The sequence below is a fragment of the Monodelphis domestica genome, chromosome 4 (assembly GCF_027887165.1).
Source record: "Monodelphis domestica isolate mMonDom1 chromosome 4, mMonDom1.pri, whole genome shotgun sequence".
In the NCBI taxonomy this organism is placed as follows: domain Eukaryota; kingdom Metazoa; phylum Chordata; class Mammalia; order Didelphimorphia; family Didelphidae; genus Monodelphis; species Monodelphis domestica.
Genome location: NC_077230.1, coordinates 231152797 through 231180701, shown reverse-complemented (window position 1 = coordinate 231180701; position 27905 = coordinate 231152797). Strand labels below are relative to the sequence as shown.

The 27905-nt window shown below is 43.9% G+C and overlaps 2 protein-coding genes across 3 annotated transcripts; both read left to right on the top strand.

Annotated features, from left to right (window-relative positions):
* Positions 1 to 980: 980 nt before the first annotated feature.
* Positions 981 to 22367, top strand: NLRX1 (NLR family member X1). Of its 2 annotated transcripts, none has more exons than XM_016433801.2 (10): positions 981 to 1125; positions 2782 to 2920; positions 5562 to 5631; positions 6025 to 6113; positions 7358 to 7977; positions 9344 to 10165; positions 13982 to 14577; positions 16306 to 16392; positions 20678 to 20929; positions 21397 to 22367. In XM_016433801.2, exons 2-10 carry the CDS (start codon positions 2851 to 2853, stop codon positions 21716 to 21718), a joined length of 2928 nt encoding a protein of 975 aa, XP_016289287.1. In that variant the 5' UTR covers positions 981 to 1125; positions 2782 to 2850; the 3' UTR covers positions 21719 to 22367. The 2 variants fall into 2 exon arrangements, with proteins under 2 accessions (XP_016289287.1, XP_016289286.1); XM_016433800.2 differs by lacking the exon at positions 981 to 1125 and adding an exon at positions 1760 to 1896.
* Positions 22368 to 22523: 156 nt separating this feature from the next.
* On the top strand, positions 22524 to 27871 carry NHERF4 (NHERF family PDZ scaffold protein 4). Its single transcript, XM_001380494.5, has 11 exons — positions 22524 to 23160; positions 23486 to 23513; positions 23736 to 23809; positions 24188 to 24399; positions 24658 to 24844; positions 24954 to 25090; positions 25666 to 25870; positions 26205 to 26401; positions 26481 to 26753; positions 26978 to 27178; positions 27429 to 27871. The coding sequence occupies exons 1-11, from the start codon at positions 23145 to 23147 to the stop codon at positions 27456 to 27458; spliced, it is 1560 nt and encodes a 519-aa protein (XP_001380531.2). The 5' UTR covers positions 22524 to 23144; the 3' UTR covers positions 27459 to 27871.
* Positions 27872 to 27905: the final 34 nt, after the last annotated feature.

Here is a 27905-nt window from a genome sequence, read left to right as displayed (position 1 = left end):
ATTGTCACCATTCACTTAGTCCCCCCATCTTTGAATTCCTGGTGTTATCTTGGCTTCTTCCTGTCAGAATCAATGGTCACAAAGTCTCTCTTATCTGTCCCCTCCTCTGGAATCCTACTGTCCTAGCTCAGCCCTGATTACTAACCTCCTGGACCATTGCAAAAAGCTTCCTAACTGCTCTTCCTTCTTCACCTTCACCCAGCCCATTTTTCACATTGCTCTCGGGCTAATCTTCCTCAAGAATGGATTTTGCCATGTTCCTCCTCTGACTAAAAACTTTTAGTGACTCCTTATTGCTTTATGGAAACAGTTGCCCAGGTGGAATGACTTAAGAGGCACCTCTACATTTTCCTATTTAAAAAACTTCTCCCCTACCCATGGTGCCTTAAACTCAATTCAATTTGCTAAGTGCCATGCATGCTGTACTAAGTATTAGTGATATTCCAGTATTAGAAATGTAAATAGCTCACATTTTGGTTAAGTTTTATCAAAGTTCTTTTCTCTCAATACTCATTCCTGTAAGGTAGGTAATGCAAATATTAGTATTTTAGTTTTACAGATGAGGAGACTGAGGTTCAGAAAAGTTAAGTAGATAGTTCTTAGTAAGGGTCAGAGCTGGGATTTTAGATCTCTTTCTACTACAAGATGGGAGGGATGATATATTAACTTCATGTTGGGAAGGACTGCTAGAGTGGCCATGACTTCTTAGTAGCAGAGGACTTGAGAGCAGTAGAGAAGGCATGCCTAAGGCAAACACAGCCTTTCACAATTGAGGGCTGGCTCTCTATGAGCTCTTCTTGGATTGCATAGCTCTGTGGTGAGTGAGTGTGAGTGTATAAGTACAGCCTGAGTCTTAGCTGTGGGTGGTGGGTGGCTCCCCATCAGCTTACATGGGCTCTGGGTGTGTCAGTTCTAGCACTATTTTCAGGCATACTATTGGGGATCGGGGTACCAGGGAGCAGGAAGCCCTGGGGGCTGAGTTTAGTTACTAAGCTGGGTGGGGAAGGTCAGACCAGAGCAGCTGGGGGAGCAAGTTGAGGGTAGAAGCAGCTTCCTCTAACCTTCCTCCTATGTCTGGTCACACTGACCAGCCCTAAAGAGCCCAACAATACACATGGAGTTCAGGTAAGTCCACTGGATCAGGGCTTGAGGTGGTTGAGTCTGTAAACACTATGGATGTGCCCAGGTGGCAGCACAGATGCTGGGGAAAGATGAAAAAGACAGCAGATTGCCTTAGTCTCTCCCTTCTTGAGCCCACTCCAGTATGGAGTGGATTGCTCTTGGGGGTCCCAGGAAACTCCAGTCTACAACCCTGGACAGGTTAGAAGGCTGAGCTAGAACCAAAGGAGAGGAGGCACAGTTTTCAGGAGTTAAAAAATATTGACCATCCCCTTTCGCCCATGGTGTGAAGCCTGGGAGCCTCCCCCCTCCGTAGTTGTAGGGGCAGGTTCAAATTGGTGAGGGAGAGTGGTCAGCTTACTCAGCTCCCAGGGAAGGACTGACCTAGCGATAAGGCAGGGTGTTTCCTCTGGCTGGAGTTTTAGAGCCAGCAGATGCCCTCCCACCAATGCTATCCACCCTTCTCCTCTTCTCTTTACTTATACCAGAAGTGGTCAGCAACTCATTGCTTAATTGGGCAAAGGCTTGGTGGGGTGGAGCAACAACTTCTGCTTTCCCCTGGTTTCCGTCTACAGTCGGGGGAGGAACGATGGCTGGGCTGGGTTGGATGCTCAACTGCCTATCTTAATAGCGGAGGCGGAGAAGGGAGGGCTCTGTCCAGGAAGTCTTTGAGGAGCAGGGAATTCTGGGAGCTCTGATCCCAGGAGCTGGCGGCACTGGGCTGGGACTGGGGCTTAGCTATTCCCCACCTAGGGGCTGCTCCGTGGGCTGCAGTTGGTAAAACCTTTATTCTCTTCCCACATCCCTTATCATCCCCCTTCCGAACCCTCACTTCCCTGTGCTTTCCCCTTCTTTTCCTGATGTCCCATAGGCACATGGTCCTGCTCTGAGGAGTTAAGCAATGGGGGCATGATTGGGGGCAGTGCCAGGCTTGCTTCCCTGTGCTTTTCCCTTCTTTCCCCAATATCCCCCAGGCACATGGTCCTGCCCTGACGAGTCAAGAAATGGGGGTACAATTAGGGAAGTGCCATGCTTGAGGCTTGGGGGCAAGGACAAGCCATGATTTTTCCATGTAAGGAAGGCAGGGATCTTTGGAGTCTGTTTGAAGGCAGAGCATGGTGGGAAGTTTTTTCCTTTATTTTTAGAAGCTGGAGAACTCACTTGGGAGGGCAATTTGGGGCCCCAGCAGGGAGACAGGAGGTACCTGAGCACAATGTACAGTGGCTACTGGGATACCACCCTTGTATTTTACCCCATGCCATCATCCTATTCTACTTTTTTTAGGAAGAGAGGGATGAAAGCTTAACCATTCCACTTTTTTTAGAACTATGATGAACAGAAGGACTGTGATCCCCATTCTGGGTCCCTTCTGCAACCTTCTTATTCTTCTTGTGATTCTTGGAATTATTTTTCTTGGACTCCAAGGTCCTTCTAGGTTCCTACTCTAAGCATCTATCTAGCATTCTCAGGCTGATGCCTCCTCTAGTCCATTTGACTAGTAAGAAGTTTGGGCTCAGAGCTTTCTGAGAAAGATCCCTGATTTAGGACAAAGAGTAGAGTCCTATCTAGAGGGAAATGGGGGCAGTGGTTCCTTAGAGGCTGGGACACAGAGGATAGTGGGTTTGGTGGGGAATCCACCACTCAGAGATGTTGTCCCTACAGGTTTGGAAAGCTGGAACAGGATGGGATGCCAGGCTGAGTCTCTTTGGCTCTGATTAATCTCACTCAACTATGCAGTGGCGAAGTCACTTGCCCTGGACCTCTTGGGGCAGAAATTTGAGGGGTCCATTTTGGCCAACAGGTGAGCAGAAAGTTGGGGGTCTTGTTCTTCGGTCTGGGAGTTCTTTGTATCTGTCTTATCCCTTTTGTAGGATCTGGAGACTGCCCCCCCCCTCAAAAAAAAAAAGAACCCAGGCCTGGTCCCAAGGTTATCACATCCTGGCTCTGTCACTGATAAACTGAGTAATTTTGGACAAATCATTTAACCTCTCTGACCTTGAGTTTCCTCATCTATAAAGAGGAAATTAGACCATGGGATCTCTGTAATCCCTTCCAATTCTGACCTTCAATTTGATTTAATGCCATTTAATTCAATAAGCCTGCAGTGTTTGAGTCACTAGGCGAGGCAGTTGGGGATATAAAGACCAAGATGAAACAGTCCCCAAAGATATTCTATTTTGGGGAAATAACAGGTGCACAGATAAGTAGATGCAAAATAAGTATAATGTACATACAAAATGATTTTGGTAGGAGAAAGCACTAGCAGTTAGGAGGATCCTGATAGGCTTCCAGTAGGAGATGGCATTTGAATTGAGCTTTTTTTTTTTAACCCTTACCTTCTGTCTTAGAATCAACACTGTGTATTGGTTCCAAGGCAGAAGAGTGGAAAGGACTAGGCAATGGAGGTTAAGTGATTTGCCCAGGGTCACACAGCTAGGAAGTGTTTGAGGCCAGATTTGAACCCAGGACCTCCCATTTCTGGGCTTGGCTCTCTATCCACTGAACCACCCAGCTGTCCCCTTGAGTTGAGTTTTAAAGGAAGCTGAAGAGTCTATCCAACTGTCATGAGGAGGTAGTGTATTTCAACATGGCAGACAGCCTAGGCAAAGGCATAGAGGGAGGCGATGGAACAGCAAGGAGGCTAGTGTAGATGAAACATAGAGTGAATGAAGAAGAGTAGTAAAGAGGTAGCTCAGTGGATAGAAAGGTAGGCCTAGAGATGGGAGATCCTGGGTTCAAATTTGGTCTCACAGACTTCCTAGTTGTGTGACCTTGAGAAAGCCACTTAACCCCAATTGCCTAGTCCTTACCACTCTTCTGCCTTGGAACCTATACTTAGTATCAATTCTGAGACAGAAGGCAAGGTTTAAAAAAGAAGAAGAGGTCAACCTCCAGGAAGTGATGCAGAGTGAGAGGAGCAGAACCAGGAGAACATTGTACACAGAGATGGTTACACTGTGGCACAATTAAACTTAATGGACTTCTTCTCTACTAGCAGCAATGCAATGATCCAGGACAATTCTGAGGGACTTATGAGAAAGAATGCTATCTCCATCCAGAGAAAGAACTGTGGGAGCAGAAATGCATTAGAAAAACATGTGATCAATCACATAATGTGATGGGGATGAGATTGGGGTTTTGATGTTAAAGGATTGAGCTACTAGAGATACGAATAACATGGAAATAGGTTTTGAACAATGATACATGTATAACCCAGTGGAACTGCTTGTCAGTTTTGGGAGGGAGGAGGAGAAAGTGGGAGGGGAGATCATGAATCATGTAACTATGGAAAAATATTCTAAATAAAAAGTAAAAACAATTAAATAAAATAAAGAAGAGCTCAAAAAGGTAGATTAGATCCAAATTATGAAGGCCCAATAGGAGGAGTATTTAATTTTCTTTCTTTCTTTCTTTTTCTTTTTTTTTTAAAGTCTCACCATCTGTCTTAGTTTCAATTCTAAGACAGAAAATGGCAAGGGTTAGGCAATTGGTGTCAAGTGACTTACTCAGGATCACATAGCTAGAAAGTATCTAAGGCCAGATTTGAACCCAATCTTACTGATTCTAGGCCTGGCTCTCTATCTACTGTGCTACCTATATGCCTCTTAATTTTACCTTAAAGAGAAGGAATCTTTTAGCACACACATTTATTTTGAACTTGACAGTCATCAACAAACATGAATATTTCCATTTATGAGCAAGACACAGAAAGAAAGTTGCATTGCAACTATGAATTTACCATGTATATATAGCTTGGTCTTAAAAAATTATACATTAGCTTTAACATGGTAGAACCAACATTCATTGCCCATCTTATTTGTCCTCTTGAACTTCCTTCTCCTCCTCTGCTCTGTGTATTTTTATGTGTTTAACTAATTAATTTATTTTGCATCACTGTTACTCTCTCCTAAAACAATGTTCCCTTCTCTAATAAAAGCTCTCTCTTGTAACAAATAAAAATAGTGAAACAAAACAAACTTACGTTGTATTGGTTTTGCCTGAAATATATGTCTCTTGAACCTCTAGTCATCAGCTATCTGCCATGAGATAGGAAGCATACTTCATATTATGTTCTGGTTCTGAGATTGGTCATTGCATTGGTCAAAATTATCAAGCCTTCCAAAGTTGTACTTTGTAATGTTATAGTTAATATAGATTGTTCTCCTTGTTATTCTCACTTTCTTTTATACTGGTTCATACAAGTCTTTCCAGGTTCCTCTGAACCCATCCAAGAGGATGTTTTAGGAATATCAGTTTGGCAGTGTGGAAGACAGACTGAAGAACGGAGTGATTCTATCATTCTGGGACCTAAGGTTTCATCTCTGAGGCTCCATTTATTTTGGTCACTGAGGGCTGTTTTGGGGTAGAATAGGATTAGGATGGGAACTAGGGATTGTGTAAGGCTAGAATGTAATATTGTTCTCTTCTTTTATTCTTTGCAGGTAATCATGGCCGATTCCTACTCCACTGGAATCAACCCCTTGAAGTCCGGTGTTCTGATTTCCCCTTCAGGTTAATTTTCAGGATAAGGATATTCCCACATTTTCCTCAATGCCTTGACTCCTCCTACCCCCATTTTCAGGCCTCTAGTTCTATTGACTTGAATAGTTTTCTCATCTTTGGCTCCCTATGCCCTAGTTCTTGTTCCTTTAGCATCTTCAAATTCCCTTTCTTCTAATTCCCTTCAAATTCTATCCTTCTAGTTCCCTGTTCTTGTCCCTTATCCTATCCCCCCAGTCACATTTTTTTCTTTTTCCCCCTATTTATATCTCTCTGTGTCGCCACACTACCAACTCCTCATCTTCCATTTTTTTCTTCTACACATTCTACGGTCATTTTTTTTCTTTGGTTGGGGATGAAGGACCTCAATATTCAGACCTTGTCTCATCCTTTCCCTTTTCTTAGGGCTTTTATTAGAAACCAAGGAAGTTCTGTGGGTGGTTCATCTCCCCCAGGGAGGCATGGGCAGCTGTTCCGAAGCATCCCAGCTATGGGTAAGTAAGCGATTGGTAAGGTAGGTCAGTTTTAAGGGACCTTCTTGGTTGGGTTGGCTTGTAATGTTAACAACATTCAATCATCCATCCATCCATCCATCCATCCATCCATCCATCCATCCACCCACCCACCCACCTATCCACCCAGTAATGACTATTTGCAATGGTCTATGTGGGGTACAATGGGGCATAAAACATGTTCCCTTCTCTCAAAGAGAGAAGAGAGAGTAATATGTAAACAAATAAGAATAATGCAAACAATACAAAGTTAAATTTGACACATGCCATGAAAATAGTATAAACAAAGTCCATGTGACTGTGACTAATCTGCCTTAAAAATATCCTTCATTATTTCTCTTCCATACCAAAATCTCTCAATGGCTCCCCACTGACACCAGTCCATATCCCTCTACTTGGCCTTCATGTTAGTCCATTTTTGTTTAGCATCTACGGTCCTTGTCAGAGGTGGCCTGGTGTAGTACATAGGGGCCTAGAATTGGAGTTCTGAAGATTTGGGTTCAAAACTGCCTCTGACCTATATTAGCTTTTGACCATAGACAAGTTACTTGAGTTCTCAATGGTCCAAGAAATTCTCCAAGTCCATGAATTACTGATTACTGATAAGTTGCCAATCATCATTGGTGGGCAGAGTTTCTACATCAGCCATGGTCTTGCAAAACAAATATCAGGGTAGCTAAGTAGTTCGGTGGATAGAGAGCCAGGCCTGGAGTCAGGAGGACTTTGGTTCAAATCTGGCCTCAGACTCTTCCTAGCTGTGTGACCCTGGGGCAAGTCACTTAAACCTAATTGCCTAGCCCTCACTATTCTGCCTTGAAAATGATATTTAATATTGTTTCTTAGACAGAAGGTAAAGGTTAAAAAAACAAAAAACAAATATCAAACTGTCTATAGCATGCCATTATCCTAGATCCAGGATGTCTTAGATTCCTGTCTGATTCCCTGCCCTCCATCCTAGATGTCTTTCCCTTGACTGATCCTATAGTTCCTTTAACCTCACTAGTTTTCTCTTACCCTCTTAATACCAATAATGACCCATGGATCCCTCAAGTCCTTCCTGATCCACCCTGAATCCTCTTTTAATGTGCTTGAGTCTCCCACCTGGCCATTCTGATTCCCAAGTTGTACTAGTATCTCTCCTGACTTCCCATGGCACCTTTTCTCCAGGTCCCCTCAGTCTTTTTCTACCTTATTTCTGTGACTTTCTTCTCCTACCTCCTCACCAGAATCAGTCCATCGGTACCGCCGAAGTCTAGCTGAGTGGTTCATTCGGTTGCCCCGGGAAGAACGCCAGTTTGGGCCAACATTTTCCCTGGACACGGCCCATGTGGATCCTGTAATCCGTGAAAGCACCCCCGATGAGCTGTTGCGCCCACCTGCTGAACCCACCCTGGAACATCCACTCCCTCCTAAGGAGCTCCGTACACTGGCTCTGCCCCAGCTCTTTGACCCTGATGCATGTGGTCGACACGTGCAGACAGTGGTGTTGTATGGAACAGTGGGAACAGGCAAGAGCACCCTGGTTAGGAAAATGGTGCTGGACTGGTGTCACGGGCGGCTGCCCAGCTTTGAGATGGTCATTCCCTTCTCCTGTGAGGACCTGTCTGCCCCAGGTCCCACACCCATCTCCCTGTACCAAATGGTGACCCGCCGATACCCACACTTGAAAGAAGTGCTACCCCTTCTGGGCAATGCTGGACCCCGGCTACTGTTTGTGCTCCATGGGATGGAGAGGCTCAACCTAGACTTCCGGATGGAGAGCACGGGGCTGCACGGTGATCCAGAAGTGTCTGCCATGCCTACCACTATCATTGTTAATCTGCTGCGCAAGTTCATGTTGCCTGAGGTAGGTGGTCACCAACGCCCCATCCTTCAGGTACTGCTGTGACTTGGTGTCCATATTTTATTTCATCACTGTCCTTCACCTTTAGTCCTTCTGGTTTCCCTGAATTTTGCCTCTCCCATCCTAACCCTCATATCTTCTGTGATTTCTCTCCCTTCTCTTATCCAACTGTACTGGACACAACCACTTCACTCCTTTTCTGGGCACTTGATGGGTGAAGAATGGCTATAAATACAGATTAACTTTTTTTTTCTTTTTCAATTAACAAGCATTTATTTAGGGGTAGCTAGGTGGCTCAGTAGATATAGTGGCAGATTTGGAGTAGGAGGTCCTTGGTTCAAATCTGACTTTAGATACGTCCTAGTTGTATGACCCTGGGGAAGTCACTTTACCTCAATTGCCTAGCTCTTACTCCTCTTCTGCCCTGGAACTGATACTTAGTGTTGATTCTAAGACAAAAGGTAAGGGTTTCTGAAAAAGCAAAACAAGACAAAACAAAACAAGCAAACAAATGAAACAAGCATTTAATTTCTTTCTTTCCTCCTCTCTTTTTCTCCCACTGAAAGGAAAAAAGGCCTTGTAACAAATATACATAATCAAGCAAAAGAAATTCCCACTTTGACCACATGCAGAAATGTATTTCTTGTTTCACCTTTTGATCATAAATGTGTTAAAGAATTGACACAGCCCTCTGTATTTTTCCTGACTTAACTAAGAAATTTGTTGCCTTGCACAAGGGGAAAATGGGACCATACCATGTATACAGGCATGTGTAGGAACTGAGCAGAGTGGAGCTGACTAATTACAAGTGGCTTGAGTGGGGCACAGAGTTGAAATGACAAATGGAAGACGGTATAATGGTTGGGTAGAGGGAGGTGTAGTTAATGGGACAAAGTGACCAAATTATGATCGAAACATTCTGGGGACAAGTTCTACAAGTGAAGTGAGTGTTGTCATTATTTCTGCCTAGAAATAGCAATCTTTCTCACGGGAATGCATATTCCCTTAGATCCTTCAGAGTACTGATATCTACTCTATTCATAAAGCTTCATAGCAACATCAAGTGTTTTATAAGCCCAACAAAATAAGAGGTCTAGGGTCCTGATCCCAAGATGCTTATTCTCTTTTATAATATTGTGTTGTGATGCATTATATTTTATCATGTTGTGATTTTAGGCAAATCCCTCCTCTTCGAACTATACTTTCATTCATCATCTTTAAATGAGGCATTTGGAATAGATAAGCTTTAAGGTCTGAATCTATATCACGATTGAGTTATAAAATAGAAGGAACTTCTGAATTCTTAGGAAATGGAAGGAGAAGGTAAACAAGCCCAATAACCAAGTTCCATTGTCATCCCTCTATTTAGGCCAGCATTCTGGTGACTACCCGGGCCTCTGCGGTTGGCCGCATTCCCAGTAAATATGTGGGTCGCTATGGGGAGATCTGTGGCTTCTCTGACACCAACCTGCAGAAATTGTACTTCCAGCTCCGCTTTAACCAGCCTGACTGTAGACACAATGCAAATGGAGTGGGCACCCACGTCACCCCAGCTCAGTGGGACAACCTAATAGAAATGCTTTCCCGAAATCTGGAGGGGCACCATCAGATCGCTGCTGCCTGCTTCTTGCCCTCTTATTGCTGGCTGGTGTGTGCCACCTTGTACTTCCTCCACGCACCCACACTTGCTGGGCAGACCCTGACTGGCATCTACACCAGCTTCCTGAGACTCAACTTTAGTGGGGAGATACTGGATAGCACTGATCCCTCTCGGACATCGCTGATGGCCTATGCTGCCCGCACCATGGGCAAACTGGCCTATGAGGGTGTAGCATCTCGGAAAACCTACTTCTCTGAGAAGGACGTCCAGGAATGTCTAGAGTCTGGGGTGAAGACAGAAGAAGAGTTTCAGTTACTGCATGTGTTCCGTCGAGATGCCCTGCGATTTTTCTTGGCACCTTGTGTGGAGTCAGGGAAGCAAGGCACTTTTGTGTTCACTGTGCCTGCCATGCAAGAGTACCTGGCTGCCCTATATATCGTGCTAGGTGAACACAAGACAGCCTGGCAGCGAGTGGGCAAGGAGGCGGCAGAGCTGGTGGGCCGAGTGGGTGAGGATGTTAGCCTAGTGCTGAGTGTTGTGGCCAAACTGCTCCCCCTTCGGGTGCTGCCCCTGCTTTTTAATTTACTCAAGGTAATAATCCCGTTCTTCAACCCCATCTTCACTCTTCTCCATATCAGGACCCCATCCTTACATCCTATCCTTTTGGGAAACTGTACTGCAGGCAGCCAGTGTTGATTTCCTGGATAGTTGGGGAGGAAAGGGAGGAATGTAAGGGAAGGAAGAACCCATAAAATTTTTTATTACAGTTGTATCTATCACTAGAAAAAAGAATAATTCAGTCTGAACTCAAGTTTATTTCCAAATTTTGTAAAACATCCTATTTTCTCATAACTATACTCTAAGACAGGGGTCCCCAAACTACGACCCAACCCACAGGCCACATGCGGCCCCCTGAGGCCATTTATCGAGCCCCCACTGCACTTCCGGAAGGGGCACCTCTTTCATTGGTGGTCAGTGAGAGGAGCATTGTATGTGGTGGCGCCGCAAAGCACAGCATCCCTCACGTACAGTACTACTTCTGGTGACATAATCCTTTGCCTGGCACCTTGTTCTGAGAGTAACTGACGGAGAACAAAGCGTTGCGCAAAGGATTATGGGACTGCACAATGGAAGACATCAGCATGGTGGGCAGTGATCTGGGGGAGGTGATTCCGCACTGTGTATACTGCTGCCCGGTATAGTGGTGGCAGTGATGGGCCTGTGCAAGGTGTGACAGGCCCATCACAGCCAGCGCTGCAGCGGTATACAGTGTCACAGGCCAAGCACCATCTCATGAGCCAGAAGCAGGCCCATAGTTCCCATTGAAACACTGGTCAGTTTGTTGGATTTAAATTTACTTGTTCTTTATTTTAAATATTGTATTTGTTCCTGCTTTGTTTTTTTACTTTAAAATAATATCTGCATAGTGTGCATAGGGATTTGTTCATAGTATTTTTTATAGTCTGTCCCTCCAACGGTCTAAGGGACAATGAATTGGCCCCCTGTGTAAAAAGTTTGGGGACCCCTGGTCTAAGAGATCTAGTTCCCTTTCTACCCTCCCCCTCCAGGAGTGAAAACTCTTTCACCCCTATAACTTATTTTGTTTGAAAGAGTTAATAGCTATTTGGAAGTAGCCTTGGAGTAGATGGGAAGAATATCTGATGGAAACAGAGGATTTTCATTCAAATCCTAGCTCTCATGCTTATTAACTGTAGTGACTCTAGACTTTCCCACAGAAGCCTCAGTTTCCTTATCAGCAAAATGAGGGAGTTGGACTGAACTCCTGGCTAGCTATAAATAATACATCGGTCAGTTCTGAGTAGGATCCTATCTTCAAAGGGACCATGAACATATGGAAAAAAATGCAGTAGGGAGCAATATAGCGGGGGAAAGAGGATTGGAGAGTGAGGCAGGTGAGGTTTTAGAATGATTCAATTTAGGAAAGAGAAGGTAAAGGGTGAAGACTTCCATAATTTCTATAAATGTGATTTATGTGAAATTTGAAAGAATCTAGCAACTCTTTATCTTGTTCAGTTGTTTTTCAGTTGTGTCTGACTCTTCATGACCCCATTCAAGGTTTTCTTGGAAAAGATACTGTAGTGGTTTGCCATTTCCTTCTCAAGCTCATTTGAGAGATGAGGAAACTGAGGCAAAGAGGGTGAAGTGATTTGCCCAGGGTCACATAACTAGTAAGTGCCTGAGGTCAGATTGAACTCAGGAAGATGAATCTTTTTGACTTCAGGCCTGGCACTCTATTGTATCACCTAGCTTCAACTAGGAGAATAAAATTGTGCTATGATGATAGCAGGAGGGATTAAGAGTATAGTCTTTAGGATGGGTTGTTTTCCGCAAGCACCTTGTTTTCTAGAAATCAATCAATGTGGAGAATATAAGGTATAAGATATGTTTTTTTCCTTGGAGGCACTTATGACTTAGTTGGGAATAGAAGTATTTAAGTCATAGTTTTTGTTTTTGTTTTTTAACTCTTGCCTTCTGTCTTAGTAGCCATTCTAGACAATCAAGATCAAGTGACTTGCCCAGGGTCACATAGCTAGGAAGTATCTAAGGCAAGTTTTGAACCCAGGTCCTTCTGACTCCAGGCCTGGCTCTCAATCCACTATGTTATCTAGCTGCCCCTCATAGCACATTTGTTAACCATTTACTGTGTGTAGAGCAATTTTGGGGATGCTATCAGATACAGAGTACAGATAAGATGTGTTTTCTGTTCTCCTAACACTCACAATCAAGTCTTAGAGAGACTATATTTCATAGTGCCTTGAGAGGAGTATAAATAGAATGCTACATGACTAATCTTCCTTAATTACACCTTTTATCATGTCATTCCCTTCCTCGATAAGGCTACTCCCTTGAATGAGATAAAAAGTCTTCAATGACCCCCCCCCCCCCCAATCCACACAAAGCCATGTCCCTTTGCCTGGCCTTCCAGTTAGTTTGTGTCCAAAAGTAAATGGGGAAGAAAAGACTAAGGGGAAATGAGTATTTAAAGACTCTTCTAGGCAAGAGCTATTAGATTTGTTCTGTCTGGCCCCAGAGGGCATAGCTGTGAGCAGTAGGTGGATGGAGTAAAGAAGAAGCCATTAAGGCTATCAAAAACAAAAACAAAAACAAACTTTGAGATAATTACAGCTGTTAAAATATAGAATGACTTCTGCCTCAGTAAGAATGACAATAACCAAATGATAATAATAATAAATAAATAATGATAGCTAGCATTATATAGCACTTTAAGGTTTGCAAAGCACATTCTAATTAACTATTCTCACAGCAATTCTGGGAACTAGGTACTATCATTATTCCTATTTTACAGATGAAGTAACTGAGGCAGACCAAGGTTAAGTGGCTTGCCCAGAGACATACTATTTTTGTTGTCGTTGTTCTTAAAACCCTTACCTTCCATCTTGGAATCAAGACTGTGTAGTGGTTCCAAGGCAGAAAAGTGGTAAGGGCTAGGCAATGGGGGTGAAGTGACTTGCCCAGGGTCACACAGCTGGGAAGTATCTGAGGCCAGATTTGAACCTAGGACCTCCCCACTCCAGGCCTGGCTCTCAATCCACTGAGATACCTAGCTGCCCCCGAGACACACTATTAATAAGTATCTGCAGTTGGATTTGAGCTCAGGATTTCTTGACCTTAGTTCTAATGCTTTATCCACTGGGTCACTCAGTAAACAGTGAATGCCTAATCTCTGGAGGTCTAAAAGCTGAGGCCACTTTTAGGGGATGATGTTGGTAAGCTTCATGATTTGGATGTTTGGAGTACCCCACAGATCTCTTCCAACTCTGAACTTCTTTGATTAAGGCTGTGATCCCTCTTTTTGTTTTATTTATTTATGTATTTATTTTCTAATGACCCTTATTTTCTCTCTTAGTGACATCTCTATAAGACAGCAAGGTGAGGGCTAGGCATTTGGGGTTAAATGATTTGCCAGGGTCACACAGCTAGGAATTATCTGAGGTCAGATATGAACTCAGGCCATCCCAACTTCAGTGCTCTACCCATGGTGTCACCTACCTGCCCTGCCCACTTTTTTTTTTAAACAGATAAGGAAAACAATTCAGATCTTGACTAATTTAAGGTTATACAAGGAGTAAATGGTAGAGCTGAGCCTGGAAGCCAGCTTTTCATGATTCTAAGGCCAGTGTTCTTCCTGCTATACTATATCACCAGCATAATGCAAAAAGCAGAGATGATGTATTTGTGGGTATAAAACAAAACAAAAAACAACATAGGACTATACAATATAAAAGAGCTGTCACAAGGCTTATGATAAGAGTATAGAATCAGTAAAAATAATGAGTTTAGATAAGGAAGAGAAAGATGTCGAGGGGCCCTGAGTTTTTGGAGAAGACTTTACATGATGCTCATTCTTCTTGCTTCTCTTCTCAGGTTGTGCCTCGAGTATTTGGACGGTGGGCAGGCAAAAGTCGGGAAGCAGTAGCCCAGGCCATGGTCCTAGAGATGTTTCGGGAGGAGGACTATTACAATGATGATGTGCTGGACCAGTTAGGGGCCAGCATACTGGGGGTTGAGGGCCCACGGCGCCATCCTGATGAACCACCTGATGACGAGGTTTTTGAACTCTTCCCCATGTTTATGGGTGGACTGCTCTCCTCCCGAAATCGTGTAGTGCTGGCCCAGCTGGGCTGTCCTATCAAGAACATGGATGCCCTGGAAAATGCCCAGGCCATTAAGAAGAAGTTGGTGAAGTTGGGCCGACAAGGCCTGCCCCCTTCAGAACTTCTGGATCACCTTTTCTTTCACTATGAGTTTCAGAACCAGCACTTCTCAGCTGAGTTGCTCAGCTCCCTGCGCCAGCTCAACTTGGCAAGTGTGCGTATGACACCTCTTAAATGCTCTGTGGTGGCATCAGTGCTGGGAAGTGGCACACATACCCTGGATGAGGTCAACCTGGCCTCCTGCCAACTGGACCCAGCTGGTTTGCGCACTCTCATGCCTGTCTTCTTGCGTGCCCGAAAGCTTGGGTGAGAAACCACTGTGGGCCCTTAGCATTAGCTGCCCAGCTGGCAGAGAATGACTAGACAAGAGGAGAGACCATCTAGTATAGGGGGTAAAGGGAGGAAAAAGGAATCTGGAAACAATCGACTAGATTCAAATTCTATCTCGGCAACTTTATACTTGTGTGGTCTCTAATTTTGAAAGCTGGCTAGTGATCTCTCAAAGCCGAGGGTCCCTTCTGCCTAGTGTGGTGGTTCAGGCGAATAATGATGAGATGGGAGACAACTGAGGGCTCAGACCTGGAGCTCAGGCATCACAAAGCTATTCCAGCTGGCTCAGGATTCGTATTTATTATATAGTTCAGTGGGTACATGCTTTTCTGGCATACAATCATTTTTCAATCATATATGATCTTCTACAGATAATTTGATATGTCACACATTAACAAATTGCTTAATCAACTTTCTGTGATCACATACCATGCTGCTGCAACAGAAAATTATGTGATAGAGATAAATGGTATAGGCAGGGTAACCAGGGTGTCAGTTCCCCCTGACCTATGGGATGACCAGCTAAGAGGATCATTGTTGCCTTTGATCAGCTTTCATAATCAATCAGAATTACTTAGGAGATGGGTAACAAAACATTTTGCAGCTAAGTACAGGGTTAAAGGGTAATTTAATACAGACCAGAATCAGGTTTTTTCTAATTTCTAAGTTGCATTTTTCTTTATGTTTCACTCAGGCACTTAGTGATGTTGCTTTGGTTATTATACACAAGTGGATTCAGTGAAGTGTGTTAGTAGCTTGTGTTTTAGAGGAGTGATTGATTTGGTGCTTGTGTGTTTGGCTGGCAATGGGTGTGGGGCAACTAAGGGTACCTCTGCTGAGAGAAAAAGGAGTGGGTAATTATCTTTAGGTTTTAATTCTGTGAATATGACCTTTGGGAGTATTATTCTAGGGGGATAAAAGTGGGCATATGTATAAATCCTATGAATATTTGCTTTCATATTACTTCTTCTGTAACTGGGGAGAGAACAACAATCCTAGTCAGTAGTAAGGGAAGTTAGTGGGAGAAGTCACACAGAGGGGGGCTGAGTGGGTGCTTCATATTTTCTGACAGCTGCTCTGTAGTCTTCATTCCCCAAACTGCGACTCTGTCAGACAGTTTGGGTATGATGGCTCTCTATACTCTATCAAGTCATTTTTCCTCCAGATTTTAGTTTCCACATCAATAAAATGAGGAAATTGGCCTAGATGATCTCTAAGGTTCCTCCCACATGATTGGGATTGCTTGGAGTGAGGGTGGGAAAGAAGGAAGGAAATCTTAGCTATTGAAGAAGAATGTTGGGGAAACACAGGAGTATAAACTAAATGGAGGAAATTTGACTGACTGAGGAGATGAGAATAGAATGGGAGGAAATGTCAGGTAGAAAGTCTGAAAGACTAGAGTGATGGAGAAAGCCAGTGCTATCATTTTTTTTAAAACCCTTACCTTCTGTCTTAGAATCAAAACTGTGGATTGGTTCCAAGTCAGAAAAGTGGTAAGGGCTAGGTAATGGAGGTTAAGTGACCTGTATAGGGTCACACATCTAGAAAGTGTTTGATTTGAACCAAGGATTTCCCATTTCCAAGTCTGACTCCTTAACCACTGAGCCACCTAGCTGCCCCCACTATCACTTTTGATGCTCTTCACCCTTGTTCCTTCCTTCATCCTCATATTCATTAATTCCTCTCTCTCTCTCTCTCCTCTAGCCTACAGTTGAACAGTCTGGGCCCTGAGGCCTGTAAGGACATCCGAGATCTCCTATTGCATGACCAATGCCAAGTTACCACCCTTCGGTGAGAACACTGCGGGAAAGGCTACTAAGAGGATGTGGGAAGGCTGGTGTTCTCTGGGTCCTTTTTCCTAGTCCCCTCTCCACAATTCTTTTGGATAGAGAAACTGTCAGCATTGAACAGACATTTATTAAACACCTACTAGGTGCTAGTAGCTTCGTACGAAGATTAAAACAACCCATTTATAGAGCACTTTAGGGTCTATAGCATGTTTTCTCACAACCTTCTGAGTGGCTAGTACAAGTATTATCTCTATCTGAAAAAGCTGAGACCAAGAGGGGAGAAGTGGCCTGCCTGTTTGGGGTCACATTCACATCCATAAATATAATATATATAATTAGGGATGCAATGTGGGAAGAATGATAGATTTAGAGACACAGGACATGGGTTCATAACATGGGTTCATATTCAAGTTTTTCCATTTACGGTCTTCTGACCTTGGGTAAAGCCATTATACCTTCCTGGTCACAATCTTCATGTCTGTAAAATGAGATAATTGTGTTAATTGACCTTCCCAAGGTGCCTTCCAGGTCTAACTCTGTGATGCAAGAGTAGGGAGAATGATGGAGGAGAAGGAAATAACTAGGCTATTGCCCTAGGAAAATATGAGTATAGAAAGAACACTTTCAGCTGAGATTATCAAAGAATGATAGCTTAAACTAATTTATTGCTCCACATCATCCTTGAGGAAAGATAAATTGGAATAATTGTCTACTTTGCTCCTGAGATTGGGTGACTTTAGTTATATGAAGGCAGAGGAGAAGGTGTCATTTCAGTGTGGTAATAGGAGTTAAATGAGACATGAGGGTTCATACATGTGGTGGGTAGATTGATTGAAATGACTGAGGAAAAAAAGGATTGAGCTTCCAAGCCTATTGATTTATTGATTGATTTTTTAAAAAGCCCTTTTACCTTATGTCTTAGAATCAATTCAATCTATTGATTTGAAGGCAGAAGAGTGGTAAGGACTAGACAGTGGTAGTTAAGTGACTTGCCCAGGGTCACACAACTAGGAAGTATCTGAGGCTAGATTTGAACCTAGGACCTCCAGTCTCTAGATCTGGCTCAATCCACTGAGGCACCCAGCTACCCCTACCAAGCCTATTGACTTACTAAGCAGTGCATGCCAGTCATATGACAAATTGGAACCAAGCTTACTCAGCTTGTCACTAGACCTCAAATACAAGAGGTGGATTTTTATGCATTTAGATAAAACAGTTAACAGGATATAAACCAGGATATAAGATTAGACAATCTGATTTCCAATTGGAATAAAAATTAGGGGCTTTCTGATTTGGGAGGAGGAGAATGAACAGGTACAATTCTCTGAAATCAGAAAAAGAGATATCCCACATCCTGCCCAAGTGTCTGTATTCAATCAAAGGAAAAAACAAACAGCCACTGACCAATACAGGACCAGTTTTCAGATAAGACATCCAGGTAGTCTGAGATGTATAAGTGTGAGAAAATTCCTTGCATCAGTCTTTGGATTTTACTGGGCTTCTGGTCAATATAACCTAGGTTTTTAGTTAAGATTGTCTAAGGAACAGGTAGTATAGTCTATCTTCCTAGCCACACAGGGCTAGGCTCAAACAATTCACTAAAGTTTTCGGACAAGACAGAAATTAGACTAGACCCATAATGTAACAGAAAGGGAACTAAGCTAGCTCTAGAATTGAATGAAAAGATGTAGTCAGTGTGGTTCACTCAATTCCCACATTCTCTCATACAAAGACACTTAGCCCATGATGGGGGACAAGAAAAGACCTTGAATGGCTACTTTTTAAAAATAATTTTTATTTTTAAAAATTAACTAAATTTATTTTCTTTCCATTTCTCTTGACTAAAAAATAAAGAATAAAACCTTTATAACAGTGGGGGTTAAGTGTAACCCCCACTTTGTAACAAATATGCAGAGAAAAGCCAAAAAATTTTTTCACATTGGCCATGTCCAAAAATATAGATGTTTGAAAATATATGTATCCTAAGTCTATTGCTTTTCTGTCAGGAGGTAAGGACCATGTTTCATCATGAGACCGCTAGAATAATGGTTGGTCATTGAATTGATCAGAATTCTAAAATTTGTCCGAGCTGTTTTCCTTTATAATATCATTATGCTAAAAATTATTTTCCTGGTTCTGTGAAATGTGAAATCACTGTGCATCAGTTCATATAAGGTTTCTATGAAATCTTTCATCATTTCTTCTAGCACAATAGTATTCTATCACATATACATGCTATACTTTCTTCATCCATTCCTCAGTTGATGGGTATCTCTTCATTTTCAATTCTTTACCTTCACAAAAAAAGGGTTGCTATAAGTATTTTTGTACACAGAATTCCTTTTTCTCTTTCTTTAATCTCTTTGGGGTAGAGGCTTGCTAGTGGTATTTTAGGGTCCAAGGGTATGCATAGTTCCAATTTACTTTCCAAAATGGTTGGATCAGTCCATAGATCCATTGATAGTACATTAATGTATAATTAGGACACATTTGACTAAATAAAAATTTATTTTAAAAAGCAGTACATTAATATGTCCATTTCCTGATACCCTATCCAGAATTTGTATTTTCCATATTTGTCAACTTAGTTTCACTATGGTGTGTCAATTTTATTATTATGCATTAAAATAAAACAAGTAACAGGATATAAACCAAGATAGAAAGAGGTGCTAATTTATTATTATTTATGATGTGATGTGGAACCTTAGAACTGCTTTAAATCTAGAATTATTTGTGATTTGGAGCACTTTTTCATATGGCTATTGATAGTTTAGATTCTTTCCTCTGAGAACTTCATATCTTTTAGCCATTTGTCAATTGGGAAATGGCTTTTATTATAAATTTGAATCAGTTATTTACCAATATATCTTAGTAATAAAAAATAATAGCTAGCTATATGCCAGATAGTGTGCTAAGTGCTTTATGATATTTTCTCACTTGCTCCTTACAACAATCCTGGGAGGTTGCTGCTATTATTAATCCCATTTTACAGTTAATGAAGCTGAAGCATATAGTAGTAAAGTGACTTGTCCAGGGCCAAATAGCTAGTAAGTCCCTGAGCTTAGATTTGAACTTGGGTCTTCCTGACTCCATACTCACCAAATACCTTTATTAGAGAAACTTGCTACAAACACCTTTCCCCAGTTGCCTGCTTCTCCTCTAATTTTAACTGCATCTGCCTCTTCTCCACCATACTTGAGTTGCACTTGACTCTTTTCTGCCTTCTCCTGTTGGTGTTCTCTGTAAAGCTGCTCTTGAGGAATAAAAGAATCACTATTTGGGAAGTCTCAGTCTGGGAGGCAGCAGAGCTAAGGACTCCAGAAACTGGTGGAGAAAAAATGAAAGCCACTTGAACCAAGTTAAAATGTACCTGGGAAATATATAATAAGATAAACAAAAATATCATAAAACATAGATAACATGATATTTTATAGCTAAGTCAACATGCAGTCTGCAGGAGTCCTTTTGTAGGGGTTAAATGGTCCTGATTTCTGTTTGAGTTTGACACCACTGGTGTAATACAAAGAGTACTAGATCTGGAATCAGATAATCTGTGTTCAAATTTTGGCATCTGTTATTTACTCTCTGTGTGACCTTAAGCAAATCATTTCGTCTCCTCTCAGTCTCAGTTTCTTCATCTATGAAACGGAATGATTGCATTTGAGAAAAATTTCTTAACATAGGGTCTGTAAACTTGGTTTTAAAAAATAAATTGGTTTTAAAAAGGAGAGTGTAGCTAGGTGGCTCAGTGGATAGAGTGCTAGGCTTGGAGTCAGGAGGACCTAGCCTCAGATAGTTCCTAGCTGTGTGACCCTGGGCAATTCATTTATCCCTGTTTGCATAGCCCTTGCCTTTCTTTCTTAGAATTTTACCAAGCCAGAAAGTAAGGGTTAAAAAAAATTTGATAGCTACTTCAAGATAAGTGGTTTGTAATCTTGTCTTTTCCTTATGCATTAATTTTTTTTTTTTGTGAAGGGTGCATATACTTCATCAAACTACCACAGAGGTTCATTATATTAAAAAAAAAATTAGCCTCTGGACTAGATGACCTTGAAGGTCCCTTCCAACTCTAAAGCTTGTGTTCCTAAACTGATTTCACCTGAATGACAATGTTGTGTGAGGAGGAGGACATGTCTTATTATTAGTTCTGAACCCAAAGCCCTCTGAAGTATGGTCCTGGTGTTGGTTCTCAGTAAATGCTGTTGTCTATGTGGGCTCCCTTCCTTAAGAGTTCTGGGGCAAGCTGAAGCATCAGTTTCCTATAACCCATCCTTCTCCTACTGCAGTCTTTCCAACAATCCACTTACAGCAGCAGGTCTAGCCCTATTGGTAGAAGGGCTGAGCGGGAACACTTCTTTGACCCACCTGTCTCTGCTACACACTGGGCTTGGGGATGAAGGTCTGGAGCTGCTGGCTACCCATCTGGAACGAAACCAACAGCTTCGGGAGCTGAATGTAGCCTACAATGGAGCAGGTGATGCAGCAGCCCTTGGACTGGCTAGGGCTGCCAGGCAACACCCTTCTCTGGAGCTATTACAGTGAGTGATCATTCATTCCCTTCTCCTTCTTTCCTCGGACCCAGCTTCTAATTTTGAAGAGCAAAGACTCTTCCTACTTTATTAGTCAGCAATCCTTGAGACCTATCTATGTAGAGGTCCTCCCTCAGTCTTCACATCTTTTAATAAATGCCTGCTATCTAAACTCCTCTGGTCCCTACACAACTTTGACCCTTTTATGATTGGTCCCAACTTTTCCTTCTTCCATCATTGTTCCTGTTAGGGACTTAGCTGTCTGGTTCCCATACTGGTTCTGGTCTACATTATACACTGTGATTGGTCCTTATTCCCTCTTAAGCCACCATTGGCCACCATGCTCTCCTCTCTAACTTCCGATTAGTCATTTCTTCCTTTCTCATTGACTTGTCCTCTCTCTTTTATTATCTACTTTGCTTTTCCCACTGTGCCTCCTGATGAGTTATCCCTTCTCTTCCCCCTTTTAACACTAGCCTCTACTTCAATGAGCTGAGCCCAGAGGGCCGGAAGAAGCTACGAGAGCTAGAGGGTGCTACTGCTGGAGGGGCCCGAGTGGCAGCATCATTGACTGAAGGCACAGCTGTGTCGGAGCACTGGTCTGTGATCTTGGGCGAAATTCAGCGCAATTTGAACAGCTGGGAACGAGGCCGGGTCCAGCGTCACCTGACAATGCTATTACGAGACCTGGAAGATAGCCGCAGTGCCACTCTTAATCCCTGGCGCAAAGCCCAACTGCTGAGGGTGGAGGGTGAAGTAAAATCCCTATTGGAGGGCTTAGGTGGCCCGGTGAGCTGAGGCAGGCATTAGGCACAGAGTTGTCCTATTCATTGGTACCCATCCCCTTGTCCCTTGTTGGCCTCCATGTGTGGTGGCGGAGAGATCCTTCTCTGAATCTTCAGACTTTGGGATGAGGGAATAGTCACAGCCCTGCTTTGACATAGCATGTCTTCCCTATTCTCCCTCAACCCTGGGGAATCCAGATCATAGCCACAAAACTGTTGCTGTATGACTATTGGGGGAACTTGCTTGTTTGAATTTTGTTGGGGAGGTATGTCAGCAACAGATAAGAGGGGTTCTTCCTAAGCTCTTTAAGGGGCTAAGTCATTCTCTTCCACTTTCCTTGAGAATTAGATGATGAAGCTGATCATCATCTCAACCATCCCTACTTGATGAGCCCCATGCTAGTCCCTTCTTCTTGGAGGGCTTACTCAGATTAGTTGTGAAGACAATGACCATCTAATGTACCCACACAGTCCCTTCCTCCTTCCTGTGCTAAATCAAGTCTACTGAGGATGCAAGGGGAGCCAGCAAATGCCTTTTTCTTCCGTTGGTGCCTTCTCCTTACTTGCTTTCTTTAAGCTCTCAATGATGCACCAAGCTTGGTGGCTCCCAGAAACAGGTGCCCTGATTTGCTGCCATTAAAAACAAAAAAAGTGTGTCTTCATTCTAATGTTGTGGTCTCTTCTTTCTTGGCAAAATAAACAAAAACAAATAAATATATACACATATATATGTATCTATATATGTACATACATATATTACTGGCTGAACCAATGCCCTCCTAGAGATACCCTGGGATTAATTTTCAGTAAAGAGCAGGGTGGGCTATTTACTGTTGACAGTGTGCTTGCTTCCCTTCTTCAGAGTTTTGGGGCAAGAAAGGGCATCATTTCCCCATCTCTTTTTTCTCCTACTATTATTTCTCCAACAATCTACTCATAGCAGAAGATTTGGCCCACTGGTGGAAGGTTTGAGCTAGCTCACCCCTCTCCCTATTTATTTCAATTGTGAGTGGTTTAATGCCCTAAAAATCATTCAGGCATACACTCCAGCAGGCTGAGGGGTTGAGGGGCTGAGGGGGAAATTTGGAGAAAGGATAGGTAGTCCTTGGCGCTGCCATGCTGGTCCTGTTTAATCTCAACTTTATCTTTAGACTCAGAATGACAGTGCCTGTACCTCTTGCTTTGTGATACACAAAATAGGCCAGAGGGAAGATTCCTGAAGCTGGTTGAACAGTGGTAGATGGGCACCTTCTGAGGAAAGTTGGGGCCCAAGAAGGGAAATAGGAGAAAGTTCTCCACTTTCCTAGAGGCAATGATCTCCTCCTGTTAACCATTACCTCTGGCATCATCGTCTTGAAGGAGGCGGGACTTGGAGAAGGAAAAGAAGGGTCAGCTGGTTGTGATGGACCTTGTCCTTACCCTGAGCACTCCACCCAGACATGGAAGCAGCAACAGGTAGAGAGCATAATGAGGTTCCCTCCAAGGAGGGGTCCTTGGTGGCAGATGATCAAGATGGGGAGCCTGGCACCTTTGGAGTTAGTGGTCTGGGTGTGGGTATTGGGGAGGAAGGAATTAGGATAAATATTTGCTTCATTCACATTTGATAGGTATCTCTACTTGTATCCGTGCCAGAAATCTTGGAATTAGAGAGGGAGCTGGGGGCAAAAGGGCAACCTGCATAGGAATGGGGTTCAGACAAAGATAGATCATTTAGGTGGTATAATCCAGAATTGGTGAGGGCATATGTGTACTTACCCTCACTTTACTCTCTCCCCTCCAGATCTCCAAGACACAGCCACATTACCTCTGTGAGTTTTATACAGAGGAGAAAGGAGGTGTCTTCCCTCGTCCTCTATGTTAAGGGGGATGAAAGCAAGGAATAAGAGATATCAGGAATATTGTATCTGTTGTGTTTAGTGGGGGTGGAAAGAGGAGGAATGGAATGGCTTTAGCTTGGGGTGGAGCTTTGGTGAAATCTCACTTGGGCATGGTGCCCAGGATGGTACTGTTTTCCACTTGCCTCTTTACAGGAAGTTTAAATTTAACCCAAAGCTGGGGATTGACAATCCTGCACTCTCATTAGCTGATGACCATGACCACCTTGGTAATTTTCTTAGAACCCCAAATTCATCTATTCCCTTCAAATGAAAAGTACTCCAGCTTTCCCCCAAACACCTCCATCTCCATAGTAACTACCCTTTTCCATCACCCAGAGAACACCAGCCAGTAATGGGGACCCTGTCAATTTTTCTCCATCCCCATGCTATTAGAGTCCCTTAAACCCTGCCTATATGTGATAGGTATTCTTATCCCCAAGAATAAGGTGTGCCTTATTCTTCAGTGTCCTCCCCCTGCTTCTTCTGACCTATGTCCTAGAGGGGATGGTAGTGTCCCCTGAAAGATGGAATAATGGCAGTGCCCATGGTGATAATCTGCCTCCCTCTTCCTCCCCCTCTGAGTCTGACCTCTCCTTCTCTGCCAGATTCCTGGGGCTGTCAGCGGCCTCGTTTCTGTCTGCTGAGCAGGGAGGAGGGGGGAAAATTTGGCTTCTATCTGCATAAGGAGCTGGGCCGGACTGGGCACATAGTTCGAAGGGTAGAACCAGGCACTTCTGCTCAGCGCCAAGGACTTCAGGATGGAGACCGAATCCTGGGAGTCAATGGAGACATTGTGGAGCATGAGGATTATCATGGGGTAAGGTTGTCTAGGACAAGGGCAGTGCCAAGGGGGGAAAAATCCCCATCAGTTACAGAGGGCAGGTTGGTCACTCACTAGAGTGGTAGGTTTTATCATCTAAGCACCACCGAATTCTCTCTTTCTCTCAGAAATAGCACAGGAAATGCAGGGGAAGAGAAGAGTTTGGGTGAAGGCCTAGAGGGAAATGCTATGTGCTGCTGTGGATATCAAGAAGGGTATTCTTTCAGACGCTCCTGTGGTTCCTTCCCTGCCCAGGTGGTTCGTCGAATTCGGGCTAGTGGTCCCCGGGTGCTGCTGATAGTGTTGGCGGGGTATGTGGAAGAGGTCCGTGCTCATCAGGCTGATGGTGCTCATCTCTGTCCTGTCCTGGATTCTGGTGTCAGACCTCGGCTGTGCCATGTGGCAAAAGATGAGGGGGGCTTTGGTTTTAGTATCACCCATGGTGAGAAGTGCTTCTAAGGATCTGAATGGGGATGGGAGTAGGTAATCAGTCGGGGAGAAGGCTTCCTCACCTGGCAGGCAGCATCTTGAATCTTGTTCTCTGCTCCCAGGAGAGAGGGGCTTCTTCTGGTTGATATTGACTTGTGGAGGAGCAGCAGAGCGGGCAGGGGTCCCCCAGGGCGCTCGGCTGCTGGAAGTAAATGGGATCAGTGTGGAAAATTTCTCGCATAGTCAACTCAGCAGAAAGGTACAGGGCTTCCTCCCTTGCCTTTTTCAATTCCCATCTGGACATCCAGAAATCCTGTCTTCTGCCTTCAGTCAGCACATGTATAGATGGGGAGGTGGAAGGGAGGGTGAAGCATCTTCTCTGCCTAAGGAAGTGTCTCATTTTCACACTAGATTACTCTCACCTCACCATTGGAGGATTTGCTTTTGATGTTACAGTTAGAAGCACACAGGTTCTGGAGTCAGAGGACCTGGGTTCAGATCCCACTTCTGACATATCCCACCTATGTGACTTTGGAAAAGTCACAGCTTCCCAGGGCCTCTGTTTCCTTGTCTATAAGATGAAGGGTTTGGAGTAGATGGTCTCTGAGGTCCCTTCTGATACTAGATCTATGAGCCTATGTTGAATTTTGATCCCGCCCTTTGAAGGTTCATACCATGGTCCCTGTATCCCTATCCGTCCATAGTGCCAGGGCTGCATGATGGCCCATTCACTTCTCAATACCTCTTTTCCTGTGTTTGGATTCTGGGGAAGCATCTTCCTTGAACTACTCTCTGGTTGTTTGGTATTTATGTCTGGTCTGGGGGTCTCCACAGCTTCGGCAGAGTGGGGAGCAGGTAACTCTCCTGGTGGCAGGGCCAGAGGTGGAAGAACAGTGTCGTCAGCTGGGCTTACCTCTGGCTGCCCCCCTGGCTGAGGGCTGGGCACTGCCTGCCCGGCCACGCCAATTGCATCTAGAAAAAGGACCCAAGGGGTTTGGCTTCTTGCTTCGAGAGGAGAAAGGCCCTAATGGGCAGCTTGGTGAGTGGGGAACCATTGAAAGTATGGAATGAGGGAGGTGGGTGGGTAGGAAGAATAGGGATGGGCATGTACATAAACTAGTATCTACCTTTTCCCTCCAGGTATACAGAGGGATCTATGCTTCCTTCCCTTCCAATACCTCAGTATTAACATGACCCCATTTGAACCTATAGTCATGTTTTCATGTTCCCCATGTATGAATGGGTATATATTCTCTCCTTCCCCTTTCCTCACATATCCATTCAAGCAACAGGTCAATGTCTACTTGTCCTAGACTGTCCAAGTCTGTGACCCTGGCCTGGGGAAAGGAGCAAGGAGCATGTTTGTATCCTAGGGCAATTCCTATGGGAGGTGGATCCAGGGCTGCCAGCAGATAAAGCTGGTATGCGGGCTGGGGACCGATTGGTTGCTGTGGCTGGGGATAGTGTAGAAGGATTGGACCACGAAGAGGCTGTGACCAGGATCTTGGCGCAAGGTTGTCATCTCTCCCTGACTGTTGTGGACCCTGATGCTGACAACTTCTACAGCAAGGTGGGACCTGACCTCTGGGGATGGAACTAGATGGTATGGAGAGTGGAGCAAGAGGTTTGTTCTATTTGGTCCCATTTAGGTCCGCTTGTCTCCTCTCCTCTTTTTGGAGGATGCTGGTCCCCAAGCAACTGGGGAACTTCCTGAGAATTCCCAGGAGCTTACTTCAGTGTCTCAAATGGAGGATCGAGCATCCTTGGCAATAGATATGGCCCCATCACTTGAAGTTTCTACCTCCCTTGCTCCTCCCACCCTACCCAGCTTCCGTCTTTGCCTTCTGAGCCCGGGGCCTGATGGTGGTTATGGTTTCCGACTCAGTTGTGGGACTGACAAGCCTGATTTCGTCATTTCCCAGGTGATGTACCTTTGATCCCTTAATTTTAACTTCCATATTTAAAGAAGTTTCTCCAGAAACATAGAGCCTAGACCATACCTCATCTTTTTTTTTCATACCTCATCTTTTATATTATCTTGTTTTCCATGACTCCATAATTACATGGACTCTAGGGATGCCTATTTTTCCTGTGTCCTCCCTCCTTTGTACCATATCCCACTCTGTGGATTGGCTTCTGTTCCCAGGTGACCCCAGGGGGCTCAGCTTCTCGAGCAGGCCTTCATGTTGGGGATGTGATCCTGGAGGTGAATGGTCATTCTGTGGGTAGGGAGAATGCTTTCAAGGTGCTGCAGCAGTTTACTGATGCTAAGCCACCCCTTCGCCTGAGGCTGGCAGCCCAGGGAGGACGATGCATTGAAGCCTGCTGCTCTACAGAGTCAGGAGAGGTGAGAATTTAGAGGGTAGAGAGCAAGGAAGTGAGATGGGAGGATCCAGAGAGAAGGGATTACAGTAGAGAGCTCCCAGTATTAAAACAGAAGTATAGGATAGAGGGTATCAAGGTTGGGGAATCATATTGCAGAACAGATATTATGCCTTATTCATGGGGATTCCTGCCCTGAGAAGTGTGAGGGAAAGGAAATGGTTGTTTGGATTTTAGGTTATTAATCTCTTATCTTCTTTTATTTCCAAACCTAGGCCTGGATTCTACCCTCAGAGAGTCTCTAGAACACCCTATCTGGATCTACTCGATGTTTCTTTGTCTACTACACCTACTTGTTTCAGAAGTGGATGGAAATTCCTGAGCCCAGGGGCTAGAGAGGTGGGATGTCCTTGTAGGACTACAGAGACTTTCTGAGATGTCTCCTTTTCCAGGGTTTCACTGCCTGGAAAAGGGTGGAGGAAGAAGCTTTGCCCAATGAGCAATCACTGGGTTTGCTCTGTCAACAGCTTTCCATCCATATTTCCACACAGGAGAAATGTGCAGGAGTTTGGTAGGGCCATGGATCCCTGAAGATAAAGTTTGTTTGGGGGAAGAGTAGGACCTGCAAAGACTGGGATCTCCTGTATTATATCTGATGCTCTCCACTGATGTGTGATGATGCTGAACATTCAATTAAAGTCAGAGACCAGTATCATAATTTCTTTTGTGAGACCTCCCTTTTCATGATGTCA

What these genes read in the sequence shown, in the direction of transcription:
- NHERF4 (XM_001380494.5), top strand. An exon ending in GACACAGCCACATTACCTCT is followed by an intron (nt 23,514 to 23,735) that starts GTGAGTTTTATA and finishes GCCTCTTTACAG; the next exon opens with GAAGTTTAAATTTAACCCAA. An exon ending in GCTCTACAGAGTCAGGAGAG is followed by an intron (nt 27,179 to 27,428) that starts GTGAGAATTTAG and finishes TTCCAAACCTAG; the next exon opens with GCCTGGATTCTACCCTCAGA.
- NLRX1 (XM_016433801.2), top strand. Translation starts at nt 2,851, where the DNA reads ATGCAGTGGCGAAGTCACTTGCCCTGGACCTCTTGGGGCAGAAATTTG. An exon ending in GCAAGTTCATGTTGCCTGAG is followed by an intron (nt 7,978 to 9,343) that starts GTAGGTGGTCAC and finishes CCCTCTATTTAG; the next exon opens with GCCAGCATTCTGGTGACTAC. An exon ending in TGCTTTTTAATTTACTCAAG is followed by an intron (nt 10,166 to 13,981) that starts GTAATAATCCCG and finishes TTCTCTTCTCAG; the next exon opens with GTTGTGCCTCGAGTATTTGG.